The sequence below is a fragment of the Rhinopithecus roxellana genome, chromosome 10 (assembly GCF_007565055.1).
Source record: "Rhinopithecus roxellana isolate Shanxi Qingling chromosome 10, ASM756505v1, whole genome shotgun sequence".
Taxonomy (NCBI): Eukaryota; Metazoa; Chordata; class Mammalia; order Primates; family Cercopithecidae; genus Rhinopithecus; species Rhinopithecus roxellana.
Window position 1 is genome coordinate 13068108 of NC_044558.1, and position 27722 is coordinate 13095829.

Here is a 27722-nt window from a genome sequence, read left to right on the forward strand (position 1 = left end):
TGACTGGCTGATTGATTTAGAGACAGGGTTTCACTCTGTAGCCCAAGGCTGCAGTGCAAGTAGCGCAATCACGAGTCTTACTACAGCCTCAACCTCCCTGGCTTAAGTGATCTTCCCCCTTCAGTCTTCCAACTAGCTGGGACTATAGTGTGCTGGCAGAGTAATATTTAAAATGCAAACAATAAAGCTGGGTTTTGTTGTGTCTGAAACAGTCTTATTTATATCACAGCAAAGCACAACCAGCTACTGTCTAAATTTCTTGCTGAAAAGAAAGGACAGACACTTTTACTTTTCCACTGTTTTATTATAAAAATCAACATTTCATTTGTTACAATTCAGTTTATTTATCGTAATAATCAAAAAAGGGGTTTTATACAAGGTATTTTTATACAGTTTATAATTAAAGCACTTATTTTACAAAAGGAGGGAAGTGAAGAAGTGGACAAGGGCTGACCAAATGTTGGCCATTATAATATAAATACATCCTTGCAAAGCACCATCGTACCAAAGTCGATGAACAAGAAACACCAGGTGACTTTCAGACAATTGACGAAGATTAAAGCTTAAGGGAAAAAAAATAAAGGAAAAACATCTGAAAGCAGCACCAGATCCTTCACTTGCAAATAAGGCTAGTCCAGTTTCATCTTCTTGGTATTCTCTCTACTTTTTAACATTTTTCCTTACTAACCCATATATTTAATTTCATGTAATATTGGATTTAATCAGACTTAAAAATTTTTCCCTTTAATACGCATATTTAGGCATTAGATATACAGAATATATATCTCTATATAAATATCTCTATCGCCCATCCTGCTTATATTTGATTAAAAAACAAAACAACCAAAATGGACAGTTAAGCAAAAGCATGTTGTCTGTAATTCTTTGGTGTTGCTTCTGGGCAAACTCTAAGTGATGGTGGGAAATCTAACAGTTTGTTAGGTCTGTACTCTGCTTCTAAGTACAAGAAATCATTTAGTTTGTAATTCTATCTGTAAAGTCATAAAGATTTTTTTCAGCAATAAACTCGAATGCTTTATGAAAAAGAAAAACAGCAAAGTTTACCTCAATTGAAGGAGGATGAGGGTAGAGTCAGTAACTGATTAACGTAGGACTCCGCCTTCCACTCCACTCAGGTACAGGCTTTATGAGACGTAGATCAAGTCAGACAATAGCTTGAGAGTATGAATTTACAATACTTATAATTTAATTTTTTAAATTATAAATGTATAATTTTATACTTGAGGTCCAAAGTCTTCTACTGTAAAATGTTGAGAATTTCAAAAGCTGAATTTTGAGACTATTATAAAATGGTGCCTTCCCAAAAGTTAGAAGCCACACATGCACGACAAGTACTTGATAAAATCATCTTTCTCTTGGCTCATTTTAGGCTTAAGAAATACCAAATACAATTAAATTCCTTGAGTTTAAGAATTCTGATACTGTTTTAAACAACACTTGACTATAAGCTTCTTTAGGACTCAGTCCACACTTAGTGTATGGTCTCATCTGTAGGTGCCCAAATATGCGTCCACCAACTGATAACTGGTCAACACACTCATATCCTTACTCTAGATAAACTATGGGTGCCATACGTAGACTGAAGCACCACACATTTATTAAGAGCTGACACATTTCGGATGTGAAAAGTCCAAGATTTTTGTTTCTGAATCTTGTTAGATACATAATGATAACCAACATGTAATTCCTACGGCATGCAAATCAATGAAGTGGGACAAAGTTTCCCCTACAAGAAAGAAAACAATTCAAAATATGACATTTCTAAGAATCTAATCCAGGCAGCGGCAGCCTGTTTACTGCACAGAAGTAGGCTTGCTTAAAGCATACCTCTTCAGTCTCTGTTATGACTACTGATATCAAGTCGCATAAATGAACACATTTCATTAACACACTAGGTAAGCCACAGCTATTAACTCTGCCACAAGTATTCTTCATGAATAGGGCTTTATAGCAAAAGAAAAAGATGATCCTCCAAAACTGCTACCTAATACAGATGGTGGCTAGTTTTATACCTTCAATAATGAATGAGTTTCCTTCATATAAATTACTGACTTCAGGGTATTTTTAAATGATTAAAGAAATACAACCCTCAAAATCATCTTAAAATTGTACTGCCCAAAGCCCCTTCCCCCAATTACTGGCCTATATTAGATTAAAATGTACTTTAAAGTCTTCATTTCTAAATACCTATCATCTCTGTAGAATAGCTGTTCTCAAACTTACTAAAGAATCAGAGATCTCTTGGTAATATATCACAAGCTATTTTTATATTAAAATTAAAGTACATAATCTTCTGCTAAACAGACATCTCGTGATATGCTCTAAGAGTGGCAGAAAGTGCCAAAGGCATAATAAAATTTCATGGAAGAAAAATTAATAGTGAGAAAATTCTATCCACCAACTCTGTTTTTTTCCTGTGAATGTGCCATTATCTGACTTAAGCAAACAGAACTCCTTAAGTCACTATTCAGAAGATCACGACTTGTTGGAGCCAAGTCCAGGCCTTAGTTAAAAAAGACCACTTCAATGCAGAATAGCTTACTGTGGTGCACACAAAGTATTTTATGCTCAAGTTTATTTCTTGGATAATTTTAATCACATCAGTTAGTGCACATATTTTAGGACACATGTTCAAAATAAATACTTTTGCATATAAGGAATCTAATGAAACATTATTCATTTCCCCCTTGCACAATGAATTTAATATGTCAAATTTAAAAATCCCTTTTCTTTTTCCCCCCTAAGTTGTGGTCTCATGTATTTCCTCTCGACTTTTCCAATTACAGTTCGTGTTTAATAATCAATAATACAGTTTACTTAAGCTTAACTGTCCATGTAACCTAAGGGTGAATAAATCTTTCCAAATTTGACAATTCTCTCATTAAGAAGTACTCCCAGAAATATTAAGAATCCATCTCATCTACCCCAGAAAGAGAACACTGAGATTACGCTGAACTGCCTTCAAATAATTTTAAACAAATTGGCACACAAATTAGTATTTTGAAGAAGAGGCCATTGCCATCGCAGTGCAGGCGTGTGGACTGAGATCCAACAAAGCAATATTCTTCTTAGTTTATTAGAGTGCAAGTCCCCACACGGGAAGTCCACCAGATTAAGATGCACATTTAAAAATGTAAACATATAGAACTGTCAAATTCTAACTGACATGCAGGTATTGCTAACCTTTCCATCTTCATTTAAGCACCAAGTGCCCTCGCGAATCACAGAACCCAAGTTCAATGTCCATTTTGTCTGACACTGTAGGCACTTAGTTCCAGCAACAGCAAGAGTTCATGCTTGTCTGACTGAAAAGCAGGACTCTGACAGATTTACCATTTGCTTCCATGCAAAATCAAGTGCACCTGATTCTTACAGTCTCCAACAGTCAGCATTATTCTGAAACCACAATTTTATCTTCAAAAACTTTACTTAGGTATTTCATGAACAGTTACCTCACCCTTGCCAAAATTCTGAATCCTTTCTTCCACTGTTTTCTCTTGGGCCCTGAAACCCAGAGAAGCCTTGGCAAGACAGAATTAAAAAAGAAAAAGAAAAAAAAAATTCAATAATTAACTGACCAACACCTCTTAAGCTAAAAATATATTAGTTTAAAACCATTCAATTTTAGCAGAGAATTGCTAGACATGTGTAAAAAGCAGGAAACTGACTTCTGGCAAGGTGGCAGAGCAAGTGCTAGAATCATTCCATAGGTCAGCCTTGATAGCTGAAGATGTAGCAGCCCCAGTACCATACATGACAGCAGGTCAGGCAGATCACAAAAGAGGCTTCCATTATTCCCTTCCACCCAAATTCTGACAGCTGAAAAGTTAAAAGTTTGCCTTCTCATTTAATTCTCATTGTTAAATTATCTTAATCCATAATGGGTAAGAGAGGAACCACATAAAAATATGAGGTGATTACAAGAATAATTTGTGGATAATTTGAAAACAGCCTAACATTCACAGTGGGTAACAGAAAGATATTAAATTCATGTTACACATTAGAAGAGGTATGTATGCAGACATCATTCTGAGAAAAACCGGCCTAAAGAACATGAAAACGTCACAAACTGTTTAATATAGGGCAAATCCTAATAAGAAAAAATTCTTTTTAAATAGATTGTCTCTAACCAGAACATATTTAAATGTTTTACTCAGAAAAAAAAAAAAAAAAAAAAAATATATATATATATATATATATATAAATGATTTCATACTGTGATATATGCTGAAAGTAGTGCAAGGATATATGATTAATTTACAACAAAAACATAATGGTTAAATTTTTAATTCTTAAACATTGTCTATATGTTGTAAAAAGACATTTTAATGAGCATTAAAACAATCTTGGAAGAAGAGAAATAATATGTCTAACTTTTGATCATTATGCAAAAACAGCTGTCAAATTGAAGAGCTAAGCCTACTGGGGAATAGAGCTAGAAGAAATATTAAAATCAACTTTAATTTAGAAAATTCCATTTAGTCAATGCCTCAGCTTAAAAAAATCATGGTATCTTAGCCAAATGACCTACCAAGTTGCTGGGGGAGGCAGCAAGGTAAACATAGAGAAAAAATTCATTTTGACAGAGGTATGGATTCTAAAGGTAGGGACAGAGACTTGCACACACACACAGCTTCATGGCATCTTGCCAGAGGGCTCATCTCTCCTACACCAGCAACACCCAGAATGGGTTTTTAGAAATATCTATCTTCCTCACTAACACTATTGGATTCCTAGAGAAAACAAAGCCCTTCGTCCAAGGTTAGTATTAACTCCTTTTTTTTCCTTTCATGATTTCTTACTTGTTGGCCCTCAAATGTTAGTTAACTGAAGGCTAGCTGGCTACGTCCAGGTATCTATGGTTTGCTGCTCTTAGATGGACTTAATTTTTCTTCTTCCTCTTTTTTGTTTTTGGTATCAATAAAGCCCAGATATTCCTGGTCAGTGATGCCTTTATAATTCCTGTTTCCTTTGTACTCAGTTGCTTCACTGGGTTTAAGGCATGCTTTGTGTATTTAGTTTGCAAAAATAAAACTTTTAGTACAAATTTATTTTTTTATACAAACTTTTATGGCACAAGCAGCAAATCTGCTGTTTTAAGAAAATATATAAATATCCTTTTCTTCTGTACAAATATCTCCAATATTCCCTACCCCATTTTATAATTTTAACTGTACATGGTCTGCCTCATCCTTCTCTAATAGCTCCCTCCCCCCCTCCAGATCTCAACCAAATTTATATTTACATTTTTACGTCGGAGGCAGTCAGAGGAGGAGGGCCCCTCCTCAAGAGGAGTCTGTACAGGGAGAGGGTGGCGGTGGGTAGAGGTGATGAGAATAGCTCCTCTCTGTGTATGGAGAAGGTGGGCAGCTTTCATAGTTCTCCTCTGCCGACAAGTATTGGCTTCGGGGTGTGGGGGGTGGGGGCACAGGTTCTGAATCATAGTTCAAGTCACTGGTGTAGCCCTTGGCTGTTGCCACTGAGGTCATTCTCCGACTAGGAGCATAGTCACTGTCACAAACATCTGTGCTGCAGGGTGTGGTGGGGGGTGCAAAGTGCCGATAGCTATATGGCCTGTAGCTGGTATAGGGAGAAAATAAAGAGAAGCAGTTAGTTTTACAAAAAAATGATTTTCCCTCTCAGAATAGAGGTATTAGATGTAAACTACACTATGAAAACAATAAGCTACTGCATTTAAATTTACACAGACCAAGAGGCAATTTTCAATGGCAGATTCGCTGAGGAAGACAGCATGTACTTTCTTATTTGCAAATAAGAAAGTGGCAAGTGAAAATGAACAGGATGGAAACGCAGAGGTGAATTCAATCTAGCTTCTGGGTGTGCTCTTATATCTTCAAGTTAAACTGTATCACAGAACAAAAAATGACTATTCAAATTTGTTCTGCAGTTTCATAGCCTATGGGAAGAATGGGTTTCTGCATATTTTATACTGCTCAAACACGTCAGTATTTCCTCAACATTCTTTACTCCAAAATTAACCTGATGAATAATTAATTTAATGACATCTGAAGACTTCATTTCTTTCTTCTGTACAATTCTGTACAATTTCTGTACAATCCAGGCTGGATTTTGGTAGACAGCCTCAGGGGCATAACTATTCCATTACTGTTACCTTAGCAAAGGGAAATTGCTGTGGTTGGGGGAAACAGTTTTCATTCCCTGTGTATAGATAAGTACCTGTCATAAAAGCAGCTTTAGGCCGGGCGCGGTGGCTCAAGCCTGTAATCCCAGCACTTTGGGAGGCCGAGACGGGCAGATCACGAGGTCAGGAGATCGAGACCATCCTGGCGAACACGGTGAAACCCCGTCTCTACTAAAAAATACAAAAAACTAGCCGGGCGAGGTGGCGGGCGCCTGTAGTCCCAGCTACTCGGGAGGCTGAGGCAGGAGAATGGCGTGAACCCGGGAGGCAGAGCTTGCAGTGAGCTGAGATCCGGCCACTGCACTCCAGCCCGGGCGACAGAGTAAGACTCCGTCTCAAAAAAAAAAAAAAAAAAAAAAAAAAAAAAAAAAAAAAAAAAAAAAAAAAGCAGCTTTAAACATCAAAATGATAAAATTTAAATGCCCATAAAGGGTCAGTGAATTTTCTAATGTATATTTCAGAGGCCTAGCTTATTTCTTACACTTATTTATCTTTATAAGGGATGTACAGTTGTTAGGTTTGTAGCATTGCTAACTAAAGAAAAAGGCATTGCAAAGACAGAAACATACTAGTGAGAATAAGATTTGACCTAAGTTCTGGCTTTTCTGTCATTTCCACTTCTATTTGTAACTTCTTATACCTGTTTACTCTAAATATGGTAAAGCTGATCTTAAACTTATCCCAAAGATTTTTTTCATAAGCTTTCTCATCAAAGGATCAAGAGGATAGGATTGACTACAAGAGAAGGGGCAAAAGCAAGTTAAAAACTGATACAACCATTCATAAAACACCTTGTGATATACAGCACCACAAGGTAATATATCCCAGGAACCCAGGATACAAACCATTTGCTATCACTTGGACTGACTTCAAAAGAAATGGCTGCCATGATTGTTCACAGTTACAGATCAAACTCCTTGTTCTACTCTGTCTCTCCTTCTTACTACTGCATTTGATTAGTCTTTAACAAAGAAAGAAAGAAAGAAACCAGCCTGGGCATCATAGCAAGACTCCACCTCTACAAAAAATTAAAACAAGTGAGCCAGGCGTGCTGACACACACCTATAGTCCCAGCTACTTGGGTGGCTGAGGCAGAAGGACTGCTTGAGCCTGGGAGGTGGAGATTGCAGTAAGCTGTGATTGTGCCCCTGCATTCCAGCCTGGGCAACAGAGCAAGACCCTGTCTCAAAATAAATAAATGAATAAATAAAAATAAAAATAAAAATAAAAAGGCTGCAAGGCTGCCAGAGACCAAAAGTTATGTGACACACTGAGCGAGTTCTCAAAGGCTTTTTACTATCAATACTGACATGATGTCACAGTTACTGTTTTTTTTTTTTCTTTTTTGGTCTTAACTTTTTGTCCAATCAGGTGTCAATCCTTGGTGAATTTCTAAGGTTAACATTTAAAAGTCCAAATACTTCTATTTTCATGAAAAAAATAAAACAAACTGAATTAATAAAATTCTTTCATGTCCCAGTTTAGACCAAAATCTCAACAAATGATGAAAATTTTGACGCAGAGGAACAGAAATTGGGCTTATATGGAAAACAGTTAAGCAAGAACAGTTTTTTATGCAATCGTGTTTATTCTGATGAGTGCCTCATTCAATCTGAATTAAAGACATTACTTTTTAAAAATAAAATTTTATATCTTTTCTCATTTCTCAATTTTCAGGCTTCTGCTTCTTCTGTTTTGGCTTCCTAGAAGAAACTTGTGTCAGGGAAAGCAGCATTACAACAAATCATTAAAACAATCAGTTCAAAGCCAAGGCTATTCAAACAGTCTTATCTAAACTGAAATAAGAATTCTGAGTGAGATACTTTCAGTGGTTCCCACTTTATTTCTACACATGAGTGAGGTCATATCAGGCCAATCTGACTGCAATGCTAGGGAAGATAATAGAAGGTTATCTAGAGAGGACAGCATATAGAAAAGATTATCTCGAAGATAACAGGCACTTGAGGGATGCCCATAAACCCTGGCCACTTCAGTGTTTAGACAGAAACTCTCATGCTGCTGCTGATCTGTTGGCCGTTCAAGGAACATAGAAGTGGAAGCTGACACAACAGTACCTGACCTGCTCAACACACCTTATAGACTCATAAATTATCAAAAAGCAATAATTTCCTCTTTATTGGCTTACAAATACACTTTATTTATTTCAATCTTTCTTTATTCCATGCAACTACATGAGAAATCTTTCACTCCAGATTTTAATAGCATATGCAAGCAATGGCTCAACTTACATTTCTCTCAACTTTTCTAAAATTCTGTGCTCTTAGTATGCTGCTGTTTTAAACTCTCAATTCTATGAACCAATCTTACCCCAATATTTCATTCTTAGAATATCAAACTATTTTGAAACCAGTCATTTTGGTGGGCAATTCCTCCTTAGAACACTGCCAAAGCCTGAGGCTGTATTTTATTATTCTAAAAGCCAGCATCTGTGATTCTCTTTAAAAAAAAAAAAAAAAAAAAATGTATAGGCTGGGTGTGGTGGCTCATGCCTGTAATCCCAGCACTTTGGGAGGCCAAGGCGGGGGATCACCTGAGATCAAGAGTTCGAGACCAGCCTGGCCAACATGGTGAAACGTTCCCACTAAAAATACAAAAATTAGCTGGGTGTGGTAACGCAGGCCTGTAATCCCAGCTACCAGGGAGGCTGAGGCAGGAGAATCACTTGAACCCAGGAGGCAGAGGTTGCAGTGAGCTGAGATCATGCCATTACACTCCAGCCTGGGTGACAAGAGCGAAACTCCATCTCAAAAAATTTTTAAAAAAGTATAACATCCTGAAAGGAAAGGATTTGTGGTAGAGGCAATGTCAGTACTACCAAGACAAGATGACTAGTCTCTCTCTGGTGACCATCGTCTACTCATTTGGAGATACACCAGGTCCACAACTAAAACACTTTCTAATAAATACTGCAACGTATTTTAGAGGAGGATGTGTATTACCTGTATGACCTATGAGTGGAAGGACTGTTTGAAGAATATCCAAATTCCATAGTGTAATGCGATCGCTCTGTGGCTGGGGATGGTGGAGGGTTCAAAATCTAAAAGAAAATTAAAACATTAAAGTAACAACACAGAAACTATTAGACTTTCTTTGAACTTTTCTTCCTTTATTAGTGTTTCTAAACAATACGTTATTAGCACAATTCTTCTTTTCCAAAGAATTGACCTGAAACAGTACTTTAGGACTATGGCTTCCTCATTCCCTAAGACCTCATTATGGCTAAAAAGTGGAAAGTGACAAAAATGAAAATCTGTAACCTAAAAATCATTGGTCAGCACAGCTAGGTCCTGGTTATTTAAAATTATAAGTATTTAGAGAAAAATTATTGATTTAGGAGAAATTCCAGGTGTGCTTCCTCTTTTGGGAAGTCATAAAATGAAGGTGCTAATCCCTCAAGAGGTACCATTCAGTAGTTCTACTTTTACTTGAAATGTGAAAGTAATGCCCAATGCTTTCAAGTATTCTGGTTATTACACAGTAACTGAAAAGACTTATAAGCATTGGGGGGCAGGATGTGGTAAATTTTTCTTTTGAGCCCTTTATGCCTAAATTTCACATTCAAAAACTACTTTTACATTACTATCACTGATCACCCACATTTAAATGAGTTAAAATATCTAAGATCCTATATATGTTGCATTCAAAGGAAAACAGACTACTTACTGCAGGGAAGTAAGTGCCTTTGGTGCTTGAAGAACTACTTGATGATGCTCCTGTAACATGGGCTCGGTCGTAGGGGGGTCCACTGCTTCCCCCCATGATACTGAGGGAGCTAATCATTGATTTACCTCGAGACATTCCTAAAACAAAAGGAAGATAAAAACTGAAGATAAGTAAGATCTATAAAAACGTATCAAGCAATTTTATTCAACAGTAGGATGACAAATATTAATAGTCAAGTAGTCTGATTTTAAAATAACTTACACTCTATTCCTATAATTGAAAACATTTAATGGAGAAAGGAAATGAATGTTCTCTAGAAGTGAATGCTTCTACTGAAAAAGCTGGCCTAGAACAAAGCCAAGAACAGCTCCCGCCTTCTCCCTCCCCTGGTAGAAGCAGAGCTATTTAAAATAAGGGCTTTTCAACCTCTTGGAGGATTTGAAAGGACTGTAAAGGGTAGAGGTTGTGAGGCAGAGTATATTAAATAACAGACTTGCTCAAAAGAAAACAAAAAACATTTTTTAGGGCACAAACAACATATGAAAGAGTATTTTTTCATCTAATGAATATAAATGTTGCTAGAATCAAAACTACCAGCGCTAAAGAAGAAATTCTATTTTTTCCAAGAAGCTTCCCAAATTCCACTAACTGAAAATAGGTATGGCAACAAAGAAACATTACCATTAACAGTTTAAAAACCATGTTTGTCTACTTAAGAGTTACACCCATAGTAAGTTCCTATTTTTACAGGGTTTTTGCAAGGCACCTCCTTCTCCATATTCATTAAAAGGAAGGCTTCTTTTAACTAAGGTCACCAGAAAACATTAAAAAGAACGCCACTTCCCTAGAGCAACATGGTGTAAAACTTCTGGCCACTCAGCTATGCCTAAAGTAGCCCTTTGTCCCCTGTTAGCACATGAAGTCAGGAGAAAACATAAGACATACTCCTCTCTTCTATCATCCAGCTATTTACAAATCTTTGTTGGCTGAAGGGAGTCTTACATAATTTTTGGCCTCCTTTTATTCATGGGCTCCATAGTACTAGAGTTCCCTGGTGGTGAACTTAAAGAACCTGTGGTTTATAACTCTTTCACTAAACAACTGGCTGATTCACCTTCTGTAGCATACATTCAGAATTGTAGTCAGAGAGGCTTAGAGCTTGCATTTGTATTTGCTTTATATGCTCTGACAATTTCTACCAAACCATATCTAAGGCCTTCTGTGTAAAGAGAGGGTGCTAATAGTAAAAAAGAACATTTGTTCTTCTAATTGTTTAAACTCAGAGTAATATGGTTTCAAACAGACTCTAGGTAGTATTCTCTTCCACAATGGAAACCTGGCAGTCTTGCAGGACCAAAGACTTGATTCTCAATGGATCCATCCTGACTCACCTGGAAGAGATCCTGACAAAGAACTTGGGTGTGGCACATAACCAAGAGGCACAGAAGCTGGTCCATGAACTACATAGTCATTAGTCATAGTTTCCCCATCTCCCTTCATACGTGGACACAACATCCTCTGGCAGATAAAGTATATAGTTCCAGACACAAAAATGGTGACAATTACTCCAATAACAGAACCAACTGTATTGGTGGCCTGTGGTGCTGGTTCTTCAGTTGGATCTACAATGAAGAATGCAGTATGGTTATTTAATAGAAAAAACAACTGTATATTCAAAATAGTAATCAAAAAGAGGGCTTGCTAATAGGAATGCGAAGCTATAAGCCTAATGAAGATAATTCATAAGCACTTTTCTTTTTTATGAATACATACACACCCCACCCCAAGGACATATGGAATAAATGTCATCATTAGGAATCAAAAATGAACTACCCTTAAGTGAAGACAGAAATAAAACAATAGGTTGGAAAGTGTAATTGTAAACTGACAGAAACAAAGATGGTAAATGAAGTACAGATTTAAACACCATTAAGAAGCTTTAAATAAGTAAACAGATAAAATCCATTCTACTTCATTCTATATACCATACAAATGAACAAGGTTATTCCAAGATTTCAGGAAAAAATTTATGGCCAGAAGGGATAACCCCAGGCAAGTCATCAAATGTTTTACCTGGAATGGTGAAGAAGCCAAAATCAGCTCTGAGCACATGTTAGATTTTAGATTTGAATAGTGACATGTAGGCCTGATGAATGAAAACTGGAAACTAAAGATGAGCCTTAGCTCTCAAATCCCCTATGCTGCTGGCCTTCAGGCTGTCTAGTTGCCTGAGACCAAGGAATATAAGGTCTTTAATACCTGATTACTGGAGGACTCACAAAGAAAGGCCAGACTGCCAGAAGAGGACACTTGCCCCAGGGATTCACCTTCCCTGGATTCCTGAGCTACCTGAGGCTTTAAGAAGCAGAGGGCATCAATACCAGAGGTAGAGGGAAAGTGAGCTTATCAAAATTAGAGCATTACTCTTTCTATTCAGAGGGAAAATTCTTCCATTCTGAACAGTTAAATTATATCTCACAGTTGCAGATCCTTTAAAAAACTTCCTTCTGCTTCATCTTAACTCAAATCTCCCATCCATATAGCTACACTCATCCTCTGACAGATTATTTGAAAGAAATGCGTGAAAATGACATCTCTAAGTTACATAATATGTAGGGATTATCATTTACAAATTTAGTCTGTGGAATCTGAGGCATAGACTCTTTTTAGTTCTTAAGAACAACCGTCTCATCTTTTCATTCCTTTTTAGTGCCTTAACATTCCTTTGCAATGCCAAGCTTCAAGAAAGAAGTTTACATTCACTACCCTCAATTCCTAGTCTCTGGTCACACTGTAACTCCCTGAAATCAGACTTCCACCCTTACTACTGCACTGAAACTGTTCTGGCAACAAAGTTCTACTATTTGCCATATTCAATATATTCTTCATTTCACTGACCTCTTTACACAATACTGCTGGTTCCTGTTTACTCTTAAAAAAATGTCTGATCAATATCCTTCCAAGATACCACTCTTAGTTTTACTATTTCTGATTATTCTTTCTCTGCTTCCTTTGTTGGCTTCATTCTCTTCTGCCGGCATCTTAAGTGCAGGTCCTTCCCAGAGAGATTTCTATCTATCACCTACTATTTTCCTCCTCGGCTTACTGTCCTGGGAGGTTCTATCTACTGCCACAGCTTTAATTATCATCAATAAACTAAAAAGCACCACATCTCTCTTCTGAGCCACAGTTCCTTATAGTCAACTTCCTGAAGAGCTTCAGTGGGATATTCCATGCGTACCTCTCAGGCAACATCATCAGTCACCATCATCAGTCATTTCTCCTAGATTCCAGGGGTAAAGAGACCATAAATGAAGTCATCTAGTATAAGATAATAAAAAGTGATGGGGCTTGTGGCAAAGTACACGCCTGCCTAAAGGCATTTCATGTAAATTAAACATCACATCAATCAAACATTACATCTGCAGCCAAGATGGGGTAGGTACTTTGGTTTTCAGTTCCTGCTATATATCCCATTTAATGCCTCCAGTCACTCAATGAGGTCTGTGGGTCAACTTAAACTTACCAACTATATCTAAGTGGTTACCAATTCCTCTTTATTCTACTTCCGAAATAACTCCGAAATCTGTTCTCTCCTTGCCACCCCTACTCCTCCTCCTCCTCATGATTGAGATCTTTATCATCTTCTGCCTAAACTCTAATAGCTTTCTTTTTAAATTACAGGCTGCATATCATTCATAAATGGTGAGAATGATTTAGTGGGTTACAACCAGCTTTGAAAAAATGAAACAGAAAATGTCAGAATGCATTCTATATAATATGGGTAAATATTGAAGTGTTGTGTGACACCTTTTTAAATGCATGAGCTCACATCTCTGTATTCCTCTTGATGTGATCAAAAGAAGTTTGAAAGCAACCAACCTCACAGATTTCCCTGCCTATAAGCTTATCACCTCCAACCCACTGGCTTTATAGCTTCTGTATTGCTTGACCATGCTAGTCTTTCTCTTGAAATTTTCAGTGACTCTCCACTCTCCATTGTTAATATTGTCTATTTTCTTTAGAAGAAAAGCATAGTCTTCCATGATTGTACCTTTACCTATGTTATCTCTTGCTGACACTCCTCAACACAGCCTGTATTTTGGCAGTCCCATTACATGGAGTTTCCCAAAGGTGCCTGTTTCACTCTTTTCTGCTTTTGAACAGTATATTCCCTCTGCCAAAAATGCAATTTCTCCACTTATCTACATAATGAACACTATTCATTGATCAACACCCAATCTTTTTTTTTTTTTTTTTTTTTTTGAGATGGAGTCTTGCCCTGTTGCCCAGGCTGGAGTACAATGCTGCAATCTCAGCTCACTGCAACCTCCACCTCCTGGGTTCAAAGGATTCTCTTGCCTCGGCCTCCTGAGTAGCTGGGATTACAGGTGTCCGCCACCAAGCCCAGCTAATTTTTGTTTTTTTAGTTGAGATGGGGTTTCACAAGGTTGGCCAGGCTGGTCTCAAACCCCTGACCTCGTGATCCACCCACCTTGGCCTCCCAAAGTGCTGAGGTACCAGCACACCTGGCACAACACCCAATCTTAAATACCATTTTTCTAAGATGCCTTCCTTGATCAAGTCCATCTTTGTCCCTAAAAAGCTGACTTCTCTCTCATTTCTACTGCTACCTGTGTAGATTTCTATTACAGCACTTATACTCCATAATCAATGTATCTACTATGAGTCAGGCTATGTGTTTTTTAGGCTAAATGATATATATGTTAAATCATTTAATTTTCTTGCAGGCATCAGGCTAAGCATCATTCTCTTCACTTTGAAGATGAAGACCTGTAATTCCAGCACTTTGCGAGGTCGAAGTGGGTGGATTGCTTAAGCTCAGGAGTTTGCGACCAGCCTGGGCAACATGGCAAAATACCGTCTCACTAAAAATACAAAAAATTAGCTGGGTGTGGCAGTGCATACCTGTAGTCCCAGCTACTTGGGAGGCTGATGTGGGAGAATCACCTGAGCCCTGGAGGTTGAGGCTGCAGTGAGCTATGACCGTGCCACTGCACTCCAGCCTGGGTGATGGGAGTGAGACCCTGTCTCAAAAAATAAATAAAATAAAAAATAAAGGTGAGGAAACTAAAGTTTAAAAAGAACAAATCATCTGTTGGAGGAAGGAGGTAGGATTCAAATCCAGCTCTGCTTAGTTCCAGGATTCCTATTCTTGCTACTATTTCAACGATAGGGGGACTTTGAGAAACTTGGTGCAGGTAGCATGTTTCCTCAGCATACATAGCAGAGTGTCTACAACAGGGCAGTAAATGCTTGTTGAATAAATGAATAGAGTCTAAGTCTTACTGAGTAGTTCCACTTGAACTTTGTAAAAATACTAACTTAAAGTTCTTGTTACAGGTGAAAGAACTTTTAAATTAATCCTATCTAAATTCTATCAAATATATTTGACAGGGTAGACCTGGCTTAGGCTGAATTCCATTCAGAATTAAGTTTATCAATTTGGGATACATTATACGTTAGGGCAGGGATCCCCAAGCCCCTGGCCACGGACTGGTACTGGTCCATGGCCTGTTAGGAACTGGGCCACAAAGCAGGAGGTGAGTGGCGGGCCAGAAAGCATTACTGCTTGAGCTCCATCGCCTGTCAGATCAGTGGCAGCATTCGATTCTCATAGGAGTGCGAACCCTGTTGTGAACTGTGCGTGTGAGGGATCTAGGCTGCACGCTCCTTATGAGAATCTAAGTAATGCCTGATGATCTGAGGTAGAACATTTTCATCCTGACACCATTATCCATCCCCACTTGGAAAAACTGTCTTCCACAAAACCAGTCTCTGGTACTAAAAAAGTTGGGACTACTGTTTTAGGGCACTTGTCAACAGTTATGAACCTTTTATGAACCTTTAAGAAACTATAGGCTATTTAGCCAAGGGTCCCAAAGTCCAGGGGTATACGTTGGCCTGTCTTCAGGATGCATTTTAAGAAAGCTCTTAAAATCTTCTAGCCATCGAGAAACTGGTGGAAACACTTCAAGAAAACAATGGAATACAGTTAAACATGGACTAACATTCAGAAACTAAGTTCAGACCAATTGATTTCTTTTTTTTCGAGACTGAGACTTGCTCTGTGGCCCAGGCTGGAGTGCAATGGCGTGATCTCAGCTCACTGCAACCTCCGCCTCCCGGGTTCAAATGGTTCTCCTGCTTCAGCCTCCCAGTAGCTGGGATTACAGGCATGTACCACCACGCCCAGCTAATTTTTGTATTTTTAGTACAGATAGAGTCTGGTCTCAAACTCCTGACTTCAAGTGATCCGCCCACCTCGGCCTCCCAAAATGCTGGGATTACAGGTGTGAGCCACCATGCCCGGCTGATTTCTATGTATCTAAATGATTTGAGAATTTTGTAACTTTGGTTATAGTAAAATAATATTTATTCTTTTCTAGTACTTTATTAAATGTTTCTGTGATGATTTCTGTGCATAAGAGAACTGCTATGTTTAAAGAATTACTGAAAGCAAAACATAAAAAAACCTTCCCACAAATAATTAGCTTAATATTATTACTTAGGAAATCTTGATAAGTAAACCTCACACATAAGAAAAAAATTGTTTAAATTCTCTGTTAAGAGTAATTTATAGATCTCAGTCCTACTTACAACAATCCAGTTCATCTGACTTGTCACTGCAATCCACATTATGATCACACTTCTTGTGTTTTCCAATGCACTGACCATTGGCACAGCGGAATTGATCAATTAAACAAAGCACTGGAAAAAAATGTAAATAGTTTTCTTATTTTTAATATCATGTAAAGTCAAACTCTGGCAAGAGTCAAAAGGTGCTTTCTGAATACAAATGAAAAACAAATTAGACTTTTAGCTGTAATTTAAATATTATTCTCTGGAGTTCCATTGGTTGAGAGGGAGAAAAAAAGAGTGGGGGAAAAAATCCAGCAGGAAATTTCCTATTTTTATTATTATTATTATTATTATTATTATTTTAAGACAGAGTCTTGCTCTGTTGCCCAGGCTGGAGTACAGTGGCGCGATCTTGGTTCACTGCAAGCTCCGCCTCCCAGGTTCACGTCATTCTCCTGCCTCAGACTCCCAAGCAGCTGGGACTATAGGCGCCCGCCACCACGCCCGGCTAATTTTTTGTATTTTTAGTAGAGACGGGGTTTCAACGCGTTAGCCAGGATGGTCTTGATCTCCTGACCTCGTGATCCGCTCACCTCGGTCTCCCAAAGTGCTGGGATTACAGGCATGAGCCACTGTGACTGGCCTATTCTTTACATTAAATTCCCTCTTTCACTAAAAAATTCTAGAGAACTTGGCTGGGTTGTTTTTACCATGGGAAAGGTTAGTCAAGGAAAGTGAAGAATATAAAACATGTTAGAGTGTAATTAATAAACCCACTAATTCAGAGCTCATTGGAAACAGGGACTATTTTTATATCCTGAAGGCCTGGTATCTTTTAGTTTAATTTCTCAATTTTCAAAGCTTATTAATTTGTATAAATCTTATGCATATGAAGTGAATTAAAACAATAATATGAAACATGGTACTATGATCAGAAGTGATACAGTCATATGTACTGGAAAAACCCCACTGACACTAAGCCAAGTAATACTGAAGTTTAAACAACTGAATGGGAAAAAAGGATTGCATGCTGAGGCACTGAGGAATTCTGGATACCTTCACAGTTCTTCTCATCTGATTTGTCCTGGCAGTTTGCATCTCCATTGCATCGGAGGGCACCATCAATACACTGCCCACTGGCACACTGGAACTGGGACTCTGAGCATACAGGACAATTGAGTTCATCACTGTGGTCTTCACATTCAGTAAACCCATCGCATCGCCAAGCCACAGGGATACAGTCAATTTCCCCCGTGAAACAAGTAAACTGCTGAGGAGAACATGTTGGAGGTTCTTCAAATGAACAAGGAGAAGGGGAGTGACAAAAACACAATCATGGTCACACAGAAGTACAAACACATACCTGAGTGAAGCTCATTTAATAATTAACATACACAAAATACTTTATGATAAATACGATTTATGACTATCTCATCTATTCAAAGAAGAAATAAAGGTTTTCACATTACTTCCTTTATATTCACTATAAACTTTTGCCTGCAAAACTATAAGGCAAAAGTTTTTTCATATATTGTAATCCAAACAGGATTATAATATTTGCAATCCATTACAATCTCACACATAACCTAGGAATAATCACTATAATTACCAAATATTTTAAAGTTAGCCTAGCACTCAAAAGTTTTCTAGCTCTAAGCTTCTGAAAGGATAGTCCATGAACCCTTAGGGGTTCCTGAGACCTCTTTCATGGGACCCACTAGGTAAAAACTATTTTTATAATAACATTAAGATGTCACTGCTTTTTTTTGGCTATGTTTGCACTGATGCTACAAAAGGAATAGTGAATAAAACTTGGTACCTTAGCAGACTCAGAGAAATGACAACAAACTTTATTAGTAATCACTGTACTATACAGCCACATATGTACAGTTTAAACAAACACACAAAAAGACCAACTTCACTTAAGAATGTTATTGATGAATCAATAGAAAATTAATGATATTAAAATCAACCCAAGTGTATGCCTCTTTAATGTTCTGATCAATCAAATGTCAATTACACATAAAGCTCATGTTGCAAACCTAAGCATGACAGTTTCTAATGGGAAAGCATTTGTTTTGAGTTGTAAATGCAACTCAAAATGGAATGTCATTTTTACCTGAAAGAATGACTGACAGGTAAATTATACAGTAGTTATTTACACTTGTCTGTTAGTGAATTATCTAAGAGAACCCATAAACTTATGATATGACCATGGGTCAGAAAACCCTGTAACTTTCCAACAGAGAATATTGCAGATTACAGGTGAACATTTTACATGGGGAATTTTAGGGATTATTTAATAAGAGTCTATTATGTATTCAGCCCTACCCTATCTATATTGTGTGGGGAATTAAAGTAGATAAAATATATCCATGTCCTTAAAGAGCTTTGAATTTGGCTGGGGATAGAAAGAAATTAATAAACATAAAACGAAGGACACTACTTTGAACTGCATGTCATGCAAACTGTGTGATATAGTTTGGGTATTTGTCCCCCACAAATCTCATGTTGAAATGTAATCCCCAATATTGGAAGTGAGGCCTGGTGGGCGGTGTTTTTGGATCATGGGGGTAGATTGCTCATGCCTTGGTGTTATCCTCCTGATAGTAAATGAATTCTTGGGAGGACCTGGTTGTTTAAAAGTGTGTGGCACTCCCTCTAGTCTACTCTCTGTCTTGCTCCCTCTTTTGCCATGTGACCTGCCTGCTCACTCTTCACCCCAGCCATCAAAGTTTCCTGAGGCCTATTCAGAAGCTGAGCAATACAGCCAGCAGAACCCTGAGCCAATTAAACTTTTTCTTTATAAATTACCCAGACTCAGGTATTTCTTATAGCAATGAAATACACAGTTGTATACATCTGCCAAAACTCGTTTTAATACATACATTAAAAATAATTGCTAAATGTGCAAGCAAGAAAAAAGGCCCTTTAAAAGATATTTTCAAATGGAAGATGAGATCCTTGACTCAGTTTTATCCATGTTATCATTAACATAAAGAGAAATTTTTCTAGGATTTGCCTCACTTAAAGTAACAGTCTAGCACCCTGACAGGGAAACACATGCTTTTTTTTGGGTGGGGGGTGGTAAAGTAAACATAAGATTTACCAATTTAACCACTTTAAAGTGCATAGCTCAATGACATTAAGTACATTCATATTACTGTGCAATCCCTATTTTTAAAAATTTAAAGTACCAGAGCTTAACTTCGTGTACACATCTGATTTCCCTGCCATCTCAAAGCTCTTCAAATCCCCTACAGTCCAGGCACAGTGCCCATAGCTGCTACTGAATACATGTATTATTTATTTTTTTAAAAACTTATAGTTTGAAGAATAAATTTACTTGTAATCCTACCCTGATCAACAATTTTTATATGTTGAATGCATATTCTTTCAATATTTGTTTATTACAGAAATATATATTTTATGTAGTTGTCATTTTAGCAACATTTTTACATCAACTTCATGATTATAACATTTAATAGCTGTATAACTCAATTATTTTACTTAATACTTTTCATACCATTAGAAATTAGTTAAAAATTTCTGCCACTGTAGATAATAGTATGATGTAGTCTTTTTCCTTCAGTTGAATTAACTTAAAATTATCCCCAAAAGGAGGATATCTGAATTAAGGGTATGAATACTATTATGGCGCCTGATACCGTCATACTATAATTTAACAAAGGAATGTATCTATTTGTTATACCCGCTGAGTGATTAAACTAATTTGACTACAACAGTATCACTATACTCAGTGATATCTTTTTAAAAGTCATTTTTTACTAGATAAAGAAGCAATGGGAATTTGCTGATGGATTTGAACAAAAGAATATTCTTTCCATCAGACACATTCCCAACAATGACACATAAACTTAGAGAATCTAGAATTTAGTGGAGAGAGATTACAGGAGGTAAAATTAATTCATTTTGTTACCTTTTGGGAGAGGGGAGAGGCTACTTTAGTATTAGGAAGCATACTCATTCACAGAAAAGTGTGGTAATATATATGCAATGAAATACTATTCAGTCAAAAAAAGTAGGAAATCCTGTCATTTGCAACAACACAGATGAACCTGGAAGACATCCTGTTAAGTGAAATAAGCTAGGCACAGAAACACAAATAGTACATGATCTCACTTATATGTGGAGTGTAAAAGAGTCAAAGAAACAGAGTAAAATGATGATAATGAGGCTGGACAGGGTGGCAGAGAAGAATAACAGAAAAGCCTAATATAGTACAAATGAATGGAATACAAGTAACCAATCAAGTTAGTAGACAGAGCAACTTCAATGCCTAGTCATAGAAGTCTAGGCTTAAGATACGGAATATGTTTGCATTTGGGGTTGCACAAGAAAATTACAACATATTTACCTCCACATGATAGCTCATCTTGAAGCAGAACCAGGTGCATGGGGCAAGAACACCTTGTAGTACCATCTCCCTTTACAAGACAAATATGTGAACAGCCACCATTATCCTGAGCACAAGGATGCTGTCCTGCAAAGAGAAGAGGTGAGGATGGAGAGAGGAGGAGTAGAGGGGGAGACAAGCGGGAGAGGAGAAGAGAAAAAGGGACAACCGTGTCAAAACTATTTATGAAAATCAAACGTATAACCAGCTTGGACTTTTTTTTTTTTTTTGAGACGGAGTCTCGCTCTGTCGCCTAGGCTGGAGTGCAGTGGCCGGATCTCAGCTCACTGCAAGCTTCGCCTCCCGGGTTTACGCCATTCTCCCGCCTCAGCCTCCCGAGTAGCTGGGACTACAGGCGCCTGCCGCCACGCCCGGCTCCTTTTTTTGTATTTTTTTTGGTAGAGACGAGGTTTCACAGTATTAGCCAGGATGGTCTCGATCTCCTCCTGACCTCGTGATCCGCCCATCTCGGCCTCCCAAAGTGCTGGGATTACAGGCTTGAGCCACCGCGCCTGGCCGACTTTTTTTTTTTTTTTTTAAACTTTTATTATTATTATTATTTTGAGACAGTCTTGCTCTGTAGCTCAGGCTGGAGTACAGTGGTGTGATCATGGCTCACTGCAAACTCTGCTTCCCAGATTCAAGTGATTCTCCTGCTTCAGCCTCCCAAGTAGCTGGGACTGCAGGCGAGTGCCACCACGCCTGGCCAATTTTTGTATTTTTAGTAAAGATGGAATTTCACCATGCTGGCCAGGCTGGTCCAGCTTAGACTTTTATTTCCATACAATATGATTCTTCACTCAATCTCTACACAACATACAAGAAACTACTTCTATCTAACCACTGTCTTTATAATTTATATATAAAATATTTTAAGGTAATGGTAAAGCTCATGTTAATTTTTGTGAATATGAAAAAATGTTTACTGAAACTGAAAAATTGCTAGGGAGAGGCTGGGTGCGGTGGCTCATGTCTGTAATCCTAGCACTTTGGGAGGCTGAGGCGGGCAGATTGTCTGAACTCAGGAGTTTGAGACCAGCCTGGGCACAACAGCGAAACCCCGTCTCTACTAAAACACAAAAGAAATTAGCTGGGTGTGGTGGCATGCACCTGTAATCCCAGCTACTCGGGAGGCTGAGGCAGAAGAATTGCTTGAATCCAGGAGGCGGAGGTTGCAGTGAGCCAAGATAGTGCCACTGCACTCCAGCCTGGGTGGCAGAGCAAGATTCCATCTCTATAAAAAACAACAACAACAAAAAATTGCTAGGGAGAATGCTGAAACTTGAGTACTATTCTATTTAAAATATAAGAATTCTCCTATATTAAGATTTTTTTTTTTTTTTTTTTTTTTTTTTGGAGACCGAGTCTCGCTCTGTCGCCCAGGCTGGAGTGCAGTGGCAGGATCTCAGCTCACTGCAAGCTCCGCCTCCCGGGTTTACGCCATTCTCTTGCCTCAGCCTCCAGGTAGCTGGGACTACAGGCGTCCGCCACCACGCCCGGCTAGTGTTTTGTATTTTTTTAGTAGACACGGGGTTTCACCGTGTTAGCCAGGATGGTCTCGATCTCCTGACCTCGTGATCTGCCCGTCTGGGCCTCCCCAAGTGCTGGGATTACAGGCATGAGCCACCGCGCCCGGCCCTATATTAAGATTTTTAACTCAGAAAATCCACATTTCTAAGACTGTTTCAGTCAAAAAGTGTATCTTAATGAGGAATCCATTGAGAATTAAAGAGTTATTAGAAGAAAAAAACTTAAAAGGCACATGTAACAGAACAATTCAGAAACAAAATTATTTGGTCAACTGCAAAAGGTAACTTGTAATACTATAAATGTCTAACTTCCTCACACATGGGCTAAGTAAAGAAACCACTAGGCAACTTTTCAAAGTCTGTTTCACAAGTTGTATTTTTAAAGAATCATTGTTTGGAATGTTCTATTTAGCCTGTGTTAAAAGCAACCTGACATCTGTCATCACAAAATATGAACATCTAATATAAGCCACCATTTATTATTTGACTCTCTTCCACAATAACATTGGTCCTGCTTCAGTTTGTGCTGATGAGACTGAGGGAGTCAGCTATCTACAAATGAGCATACTGTCTAAAACAGACATTACACATTATATAGAATATACAGCCTATGCAGCAGTGTTTCTCAACCTTTAATTCCATGACATTTTTGATAAAAATCCCATTCTCTTTAATACTAAACATTTGAAAAAATGATTTACCTAATATACACTCATATTAGTTATTAAATAAAACCTCTCCCTTGAAATTCTGAAAACCTTGAGATTTTCTGTAATGAAATATTCATGTATCAACTGAATAAATAACTTAGGTATGATATCATTATGATATTTCTATTAAATGTTCAGCCTGAGCTACAAGTCATACCATAAAATGACAACAATTTTTAACTTTCTAATTCTCAAATACTTGTAACTTTACTTCTAAATTCAGGAACTGTACCAACATAATGAACACTTGTACAGGGGTCCTCCTGTTTCCTCATTCTCCTTTCATGCTTAAATTCAATTTAAAAGCACTGAGCTGAGAAGTTACAGAATTTCGATGATTCTCTCCCTCGTACTCAATTTAACATTGGCATTCCTGGTACCATCATGTAAGATCGACAGTAGTGACTGCTAGGAAGGCACTTTTTAAACAACATTTTACATATATAAACTCATTTATTCCTCTCTATTATTAGGGTAATTTTGATGACAGATATGAATTAAGAACTAGGCCAAGATGACTAGTCATTTTCAAAAAAAAATATGAAAATATTTCTGGCTCCTTTTCTTTCTTCCTAGGGCTCATGGAGATGGCTATTTTTCTAAGCTGGGAATTGAAATATTTATCCAAAAGGGGGGAAAAAAACCAAGCACTTACTGATTAAACAGAGTCTTCTCTATGTTTACACACTAATTTTTAGTTTGTTTTGCTTAAGAATAAGGTTAACCCATTATAACTATATTCATCATTATATAATTTTTACTTTTTTTCAAGCTATGGGGGAAGTATAGAGAGGGAAGAAAAGAAATAGATGCTGTATGTTATCAGTATTCTCAAAGCAATTGAAGGAGAGAAAAACAAGGCATGATAAGTAGTCACTGCTGTACCACGAAATATTCTTTTTTAACGAGCAAGACCCATGCTTTTCCCCCATTTCTGGTTTATGAAATCATGTTTAATTTGGAAAAGTTCCTGGGTAAGGTTGACATAAGGCTTTAAAAGCATGAAGAGGCTGGGTGCGGTGGATCACACCTGCAATCCCAGCACTTTGGGAGGTCAAGGTGGGAGGATCACTTGAGGTCAGGAGTTCGAGACCAGTCTGGACAACATGGTGAAACCCTGCTTCTACTAAAAAAAAAAAAAAAAAATTAGCCGGGCATGGTGGCATGCACCTGTAATACCAGCTACTCTGGAGGCTGAGGCATGAGAATCACTTGAACATGGGAGGCAGAGGCTGCAGTGAGCCACGATAGTGACACTGCACTCCAGCCTGGGCGACAGAGCGAGACTTTGTCTCCAAAAAAAAAAAAAAAAAACAAAACACACACAAACATGAAGAGTTAAAAAAAAAAATGTCAAAACTGAAAGTGCATGAAAGTCTTAAAGGAAACAGTTTAAAAATACACAGAAGTACAACACGATTCCTCCAATTAGTTTTATCCCATGAACACTTACTGTATTCTTGAAGGTTCAGCTCCTTTACTGCATGAATGTCACTAAGCTGGGCAATTCGAGCCTGGACTTTTGTTCTACCCTCTCGACCTGTCATATCAATTTTTTCAATCATTTGCTGCTGTTTATCAATCCAATAGAGCCAGTTTTCAAACACAGTAAGTCCCACAGGCTGCAAAATGTTGGAGTCTTCTAATACTATCCGGTTAGCACCTTGGAAAAGGAGAAAATTCAACAGAAATGACTCATGTGGGTCAAGTTATACTTTTGGTAATTATTTACTGACTACCAGTTAGATTCTACAAGTATAGAAAAGAAAAAATAACAAGCTCTCTACCACAAAACTTAAAAATCATGCTAAGACATACATACACTAGAAAACAGCTAATAAACTAGATACTAATACGCAATCAAGAGCAAGGTAAATGCCCAATATGTGGTAAATATTCTAGTTCATAGAAATGTAGAAAAGAACTTAGAACAGTAGTTTGAAAAACCCTAATTTATATATACAACAGATAAAAATGGCACTTCTCTGGAGGAGCAGTGGTGGTGAACCCAGAGTTCTGAGTATACCTGAGGTATCTATGAAGAACAGCTTCACTCTCACCCAACCTGGCTTCTCAGAACACAGTTAGAAAAAATGACTGACTCACCCCAAGGTAAGAATTATTTCCAATCATCTCAGACATAGGGCCATCCAGACTCTGAGGAGGCAACTTCTGCTATTGTTGGACAGTGAGAAAGTTCTTTTATACAGCGGGCTAAAATCTGTGTTCATACCCTCCCTGCTTTATTCATAGTCTCTCCCTCACTCAAAAAGAAAAAATACACTCATTCCTTCTGTCTTTTTTGTAACAGTCCTTCAAATATTCATGGAAAGTTTTCATGGTTCCTAAGTCACGAGTTCAGTCAAAGAATGACATTAGCTGGTATTTTGGAAATATCAAGGGAAGTTCCAAGAAAGAGGCAAGCATAATGCATAAATGAAGAAAAGTGAGGAGATATTCCAGATGGGAAGGCACTGAGTAAGCCAACATTCAGATGGAAGGCTAAGCACAAGTTTACTTATATATTCCCTCCTAAAACTCTACTAATATGGTGATTTAAAAAATTTTAGGCCAGGTGCAGTGGCACACACCTGTAATCTCAGCAATCTGGGAGGCTGAGGCAGGAGGATCACGTGAGCCTAGGAGTTCGAGATCAGCATGAGCAACATGGCAAAATGCCATCTCTACAAAAAATACAAAAATTAGCCAGGCATGGTAGCATGCACCTGTAGTCCAGGTACTTAGGAGGCTGAGGTGGGAGAATTCCTTGAGCCAGGGAGGTCAAGGCTATAGTGAGCCAAGATCACACCACTGCACTGCAGCCTGGGCGACAGAGCGAGACCCTGTCTCAGGAAAAAAAAAAAAAAAAAGATAAAGAAAGAAACAAAAAGAAAATAATTTTTAAGGTATAAACCCATATGGACAAAGGCGGCAGAGTAACAGAAGAGAGCAGGAAAGTGATACAAATTTTGGAAGTTGGAGAATAGATAGACCAGGGATAATGACACAGTAGCCCAGAGAAAGTTAAATGCCTACAGCCAGTGAAGCTAACAATGAAATCAATTAGCTCAGAAAGTGGAAGTACCAGGTATTTTAGAACGGAAGAAAGGTAGGAGTTATGTGGCTGGGGCTGAAAGAGCAGTATTCATTGAAAATACGTGTAAGAAGTTACACAGCAATGTTCTCAGTATTTTTTATGCCTCATACTAAATACAAACAGCTAAGGATCACCAAATATTTAAAGAAAACCTCTATCTTTAAATTCGAAGCCCAAGACAAACACAACAAAGGAACTTGGAGAAAAAGACATAAAAGCAGAAGAAAAAAAATAAATACCAATAACTTAAAACAAAACAAAACAAAACAAAAAAAACAAACCTAAAGAATAGGCTGTCTTTAGAGAGGCAGAGCATTCGGAGAACAAAAAAGAGCCCTTGGAAATTAAAAACATGATATCCAAAAATTTCAAAGAAAAATGCAACAAGAGGGTTGGGAAACAAATTTGAGAAGCTCTCCTCAGAAAGTATAACAAAAACACAAAGAGATGGATAACAGGTGAGAAAACTACAGCTTTAGTCAAGAAGGTCCAGCATAAAAATAAAAAGCTCCACAATAGGAAAATGAAAAACAAATTATCAAAGAAACAACACAAGAAAACATTTCAGAATTTAAGATGTAGATTTCTAGACAGAAAGGATCAACCTAGTAACCAGTTCAATGAGAAAGAAGGGAAGGGGAAGGGAAAGCATGAGCATAGATTTTTAAAATCTCTCTCTTTTTTTTTTTGAGACGGAGTTTCGCTCTTTCGCCCAGGCTGGAGTGCAGTGGCTCAATCTTACCTCATTGCAACCTCCGCCTTCCAGTTTCAAGCGATTCTCCTGCCTGAGCCTCCTGAGTAGCTGAGATTACAAGCACCCGTCACCACGTCCGGCTAATTTTTGTATTTTTAGTAGATATGGGGTTTCACCATGTTGGCCAGGCTGGTCTTGAACTCCTGACCTCATGATCTGCCCACCTCAGCCTCCGAAAGTGCTGGGATTACAGGCATGAGCCACTGTACCGGGCCAGTTAAAAAAAATCTTAAAACAAAACATTAGCATATCAAATCCAGCAATAAATAAAAAGAAAGTATTATGCTAAATTTTATTTATTCCAACAAACTGAGAAAAGAAGGTAAATTCCTTAATTTGACAAAGGTTATCTACAGAAAAACCTTAGCAAAGAATAAACTTAATCATAAAGTATTGAATGCTTCCCCCAAGATCAAGGGGAAAAGGACTAGAAAGGAAGAAGAAGGGAAAGAAGGGGAAGGAGAAGGAGAAAGGAAGGGAAAGATGAGAAAGGGGAAGAGGAAAGGGCTGGGGGAGGGAGAGGGGAGAGAAAGAAAAAAGGAAAGAAGGGAGGAATCAAACAAAGGCACATTATCAAATTCTAGGATATTGAAGGGATAGAACATTTTAAAAGCTTCTGAAGGAAAAAGGAAAAGGATGGCATACAGAGTGAAATTACAGTCACACAAAGAGTGAAATTACAGTCACATCAAACTTCCCAATGACACAAGATGCTCAAAGATAATGGAGCTCTATTTTCAAAAT

General features: G+C 37.9%; 1 protein-coding gene across 2 annotated transcripts in view; it reads right to left on the bottom strand.

Annotated features, from left to right (window-relative positions):
* Window positions 1–283: 283 nt before the first annotated feature.
* Window positions 284–27722, bottom strand: part of LRP6 (LDL receptor related protein 6) — a 157940-nt gene continuing 130501 nt past the window's right edge. The window contains exons 16-23 of one of the 2 annotated variants that reach the window (XM_010370998.2): window positions 24581–24790; window positions 20850–20975; window positions 17528–17764; window positions 16490–16600; window positions 11260–11490; window positions 9869–10005; window positions 9145–9242; window positions 284–5601 (exon numbers count right to left, since the gene is read on the bottom strand). In XM_010370998.2, coding sequence (XP_010369300.1) covers window positions 5307–5601; window positions 9145–9242; window positions 9869–10005; window positions 11260–11490; window positions 16490–16600; window positions 17528–17764; window positions 20850–20975; window positions 24581–24790 — 1445 coding nt within the window. In that variant the 3' untranslated portion in view covers window positions 284–5306. Of the gene's footprint in view, window positions 5602–7753; window positions 7888–9144; window positions 9243–9868; window positions 10006–11259; window positions 11491–16489; window positions 16601–17527; window positions 17765–20849; window positions 20976–24580; window positions 24791–27722 lie in introns of those variants that run through there. The other variant, XM_030939468.1, reaches the window with a different exon arrangement.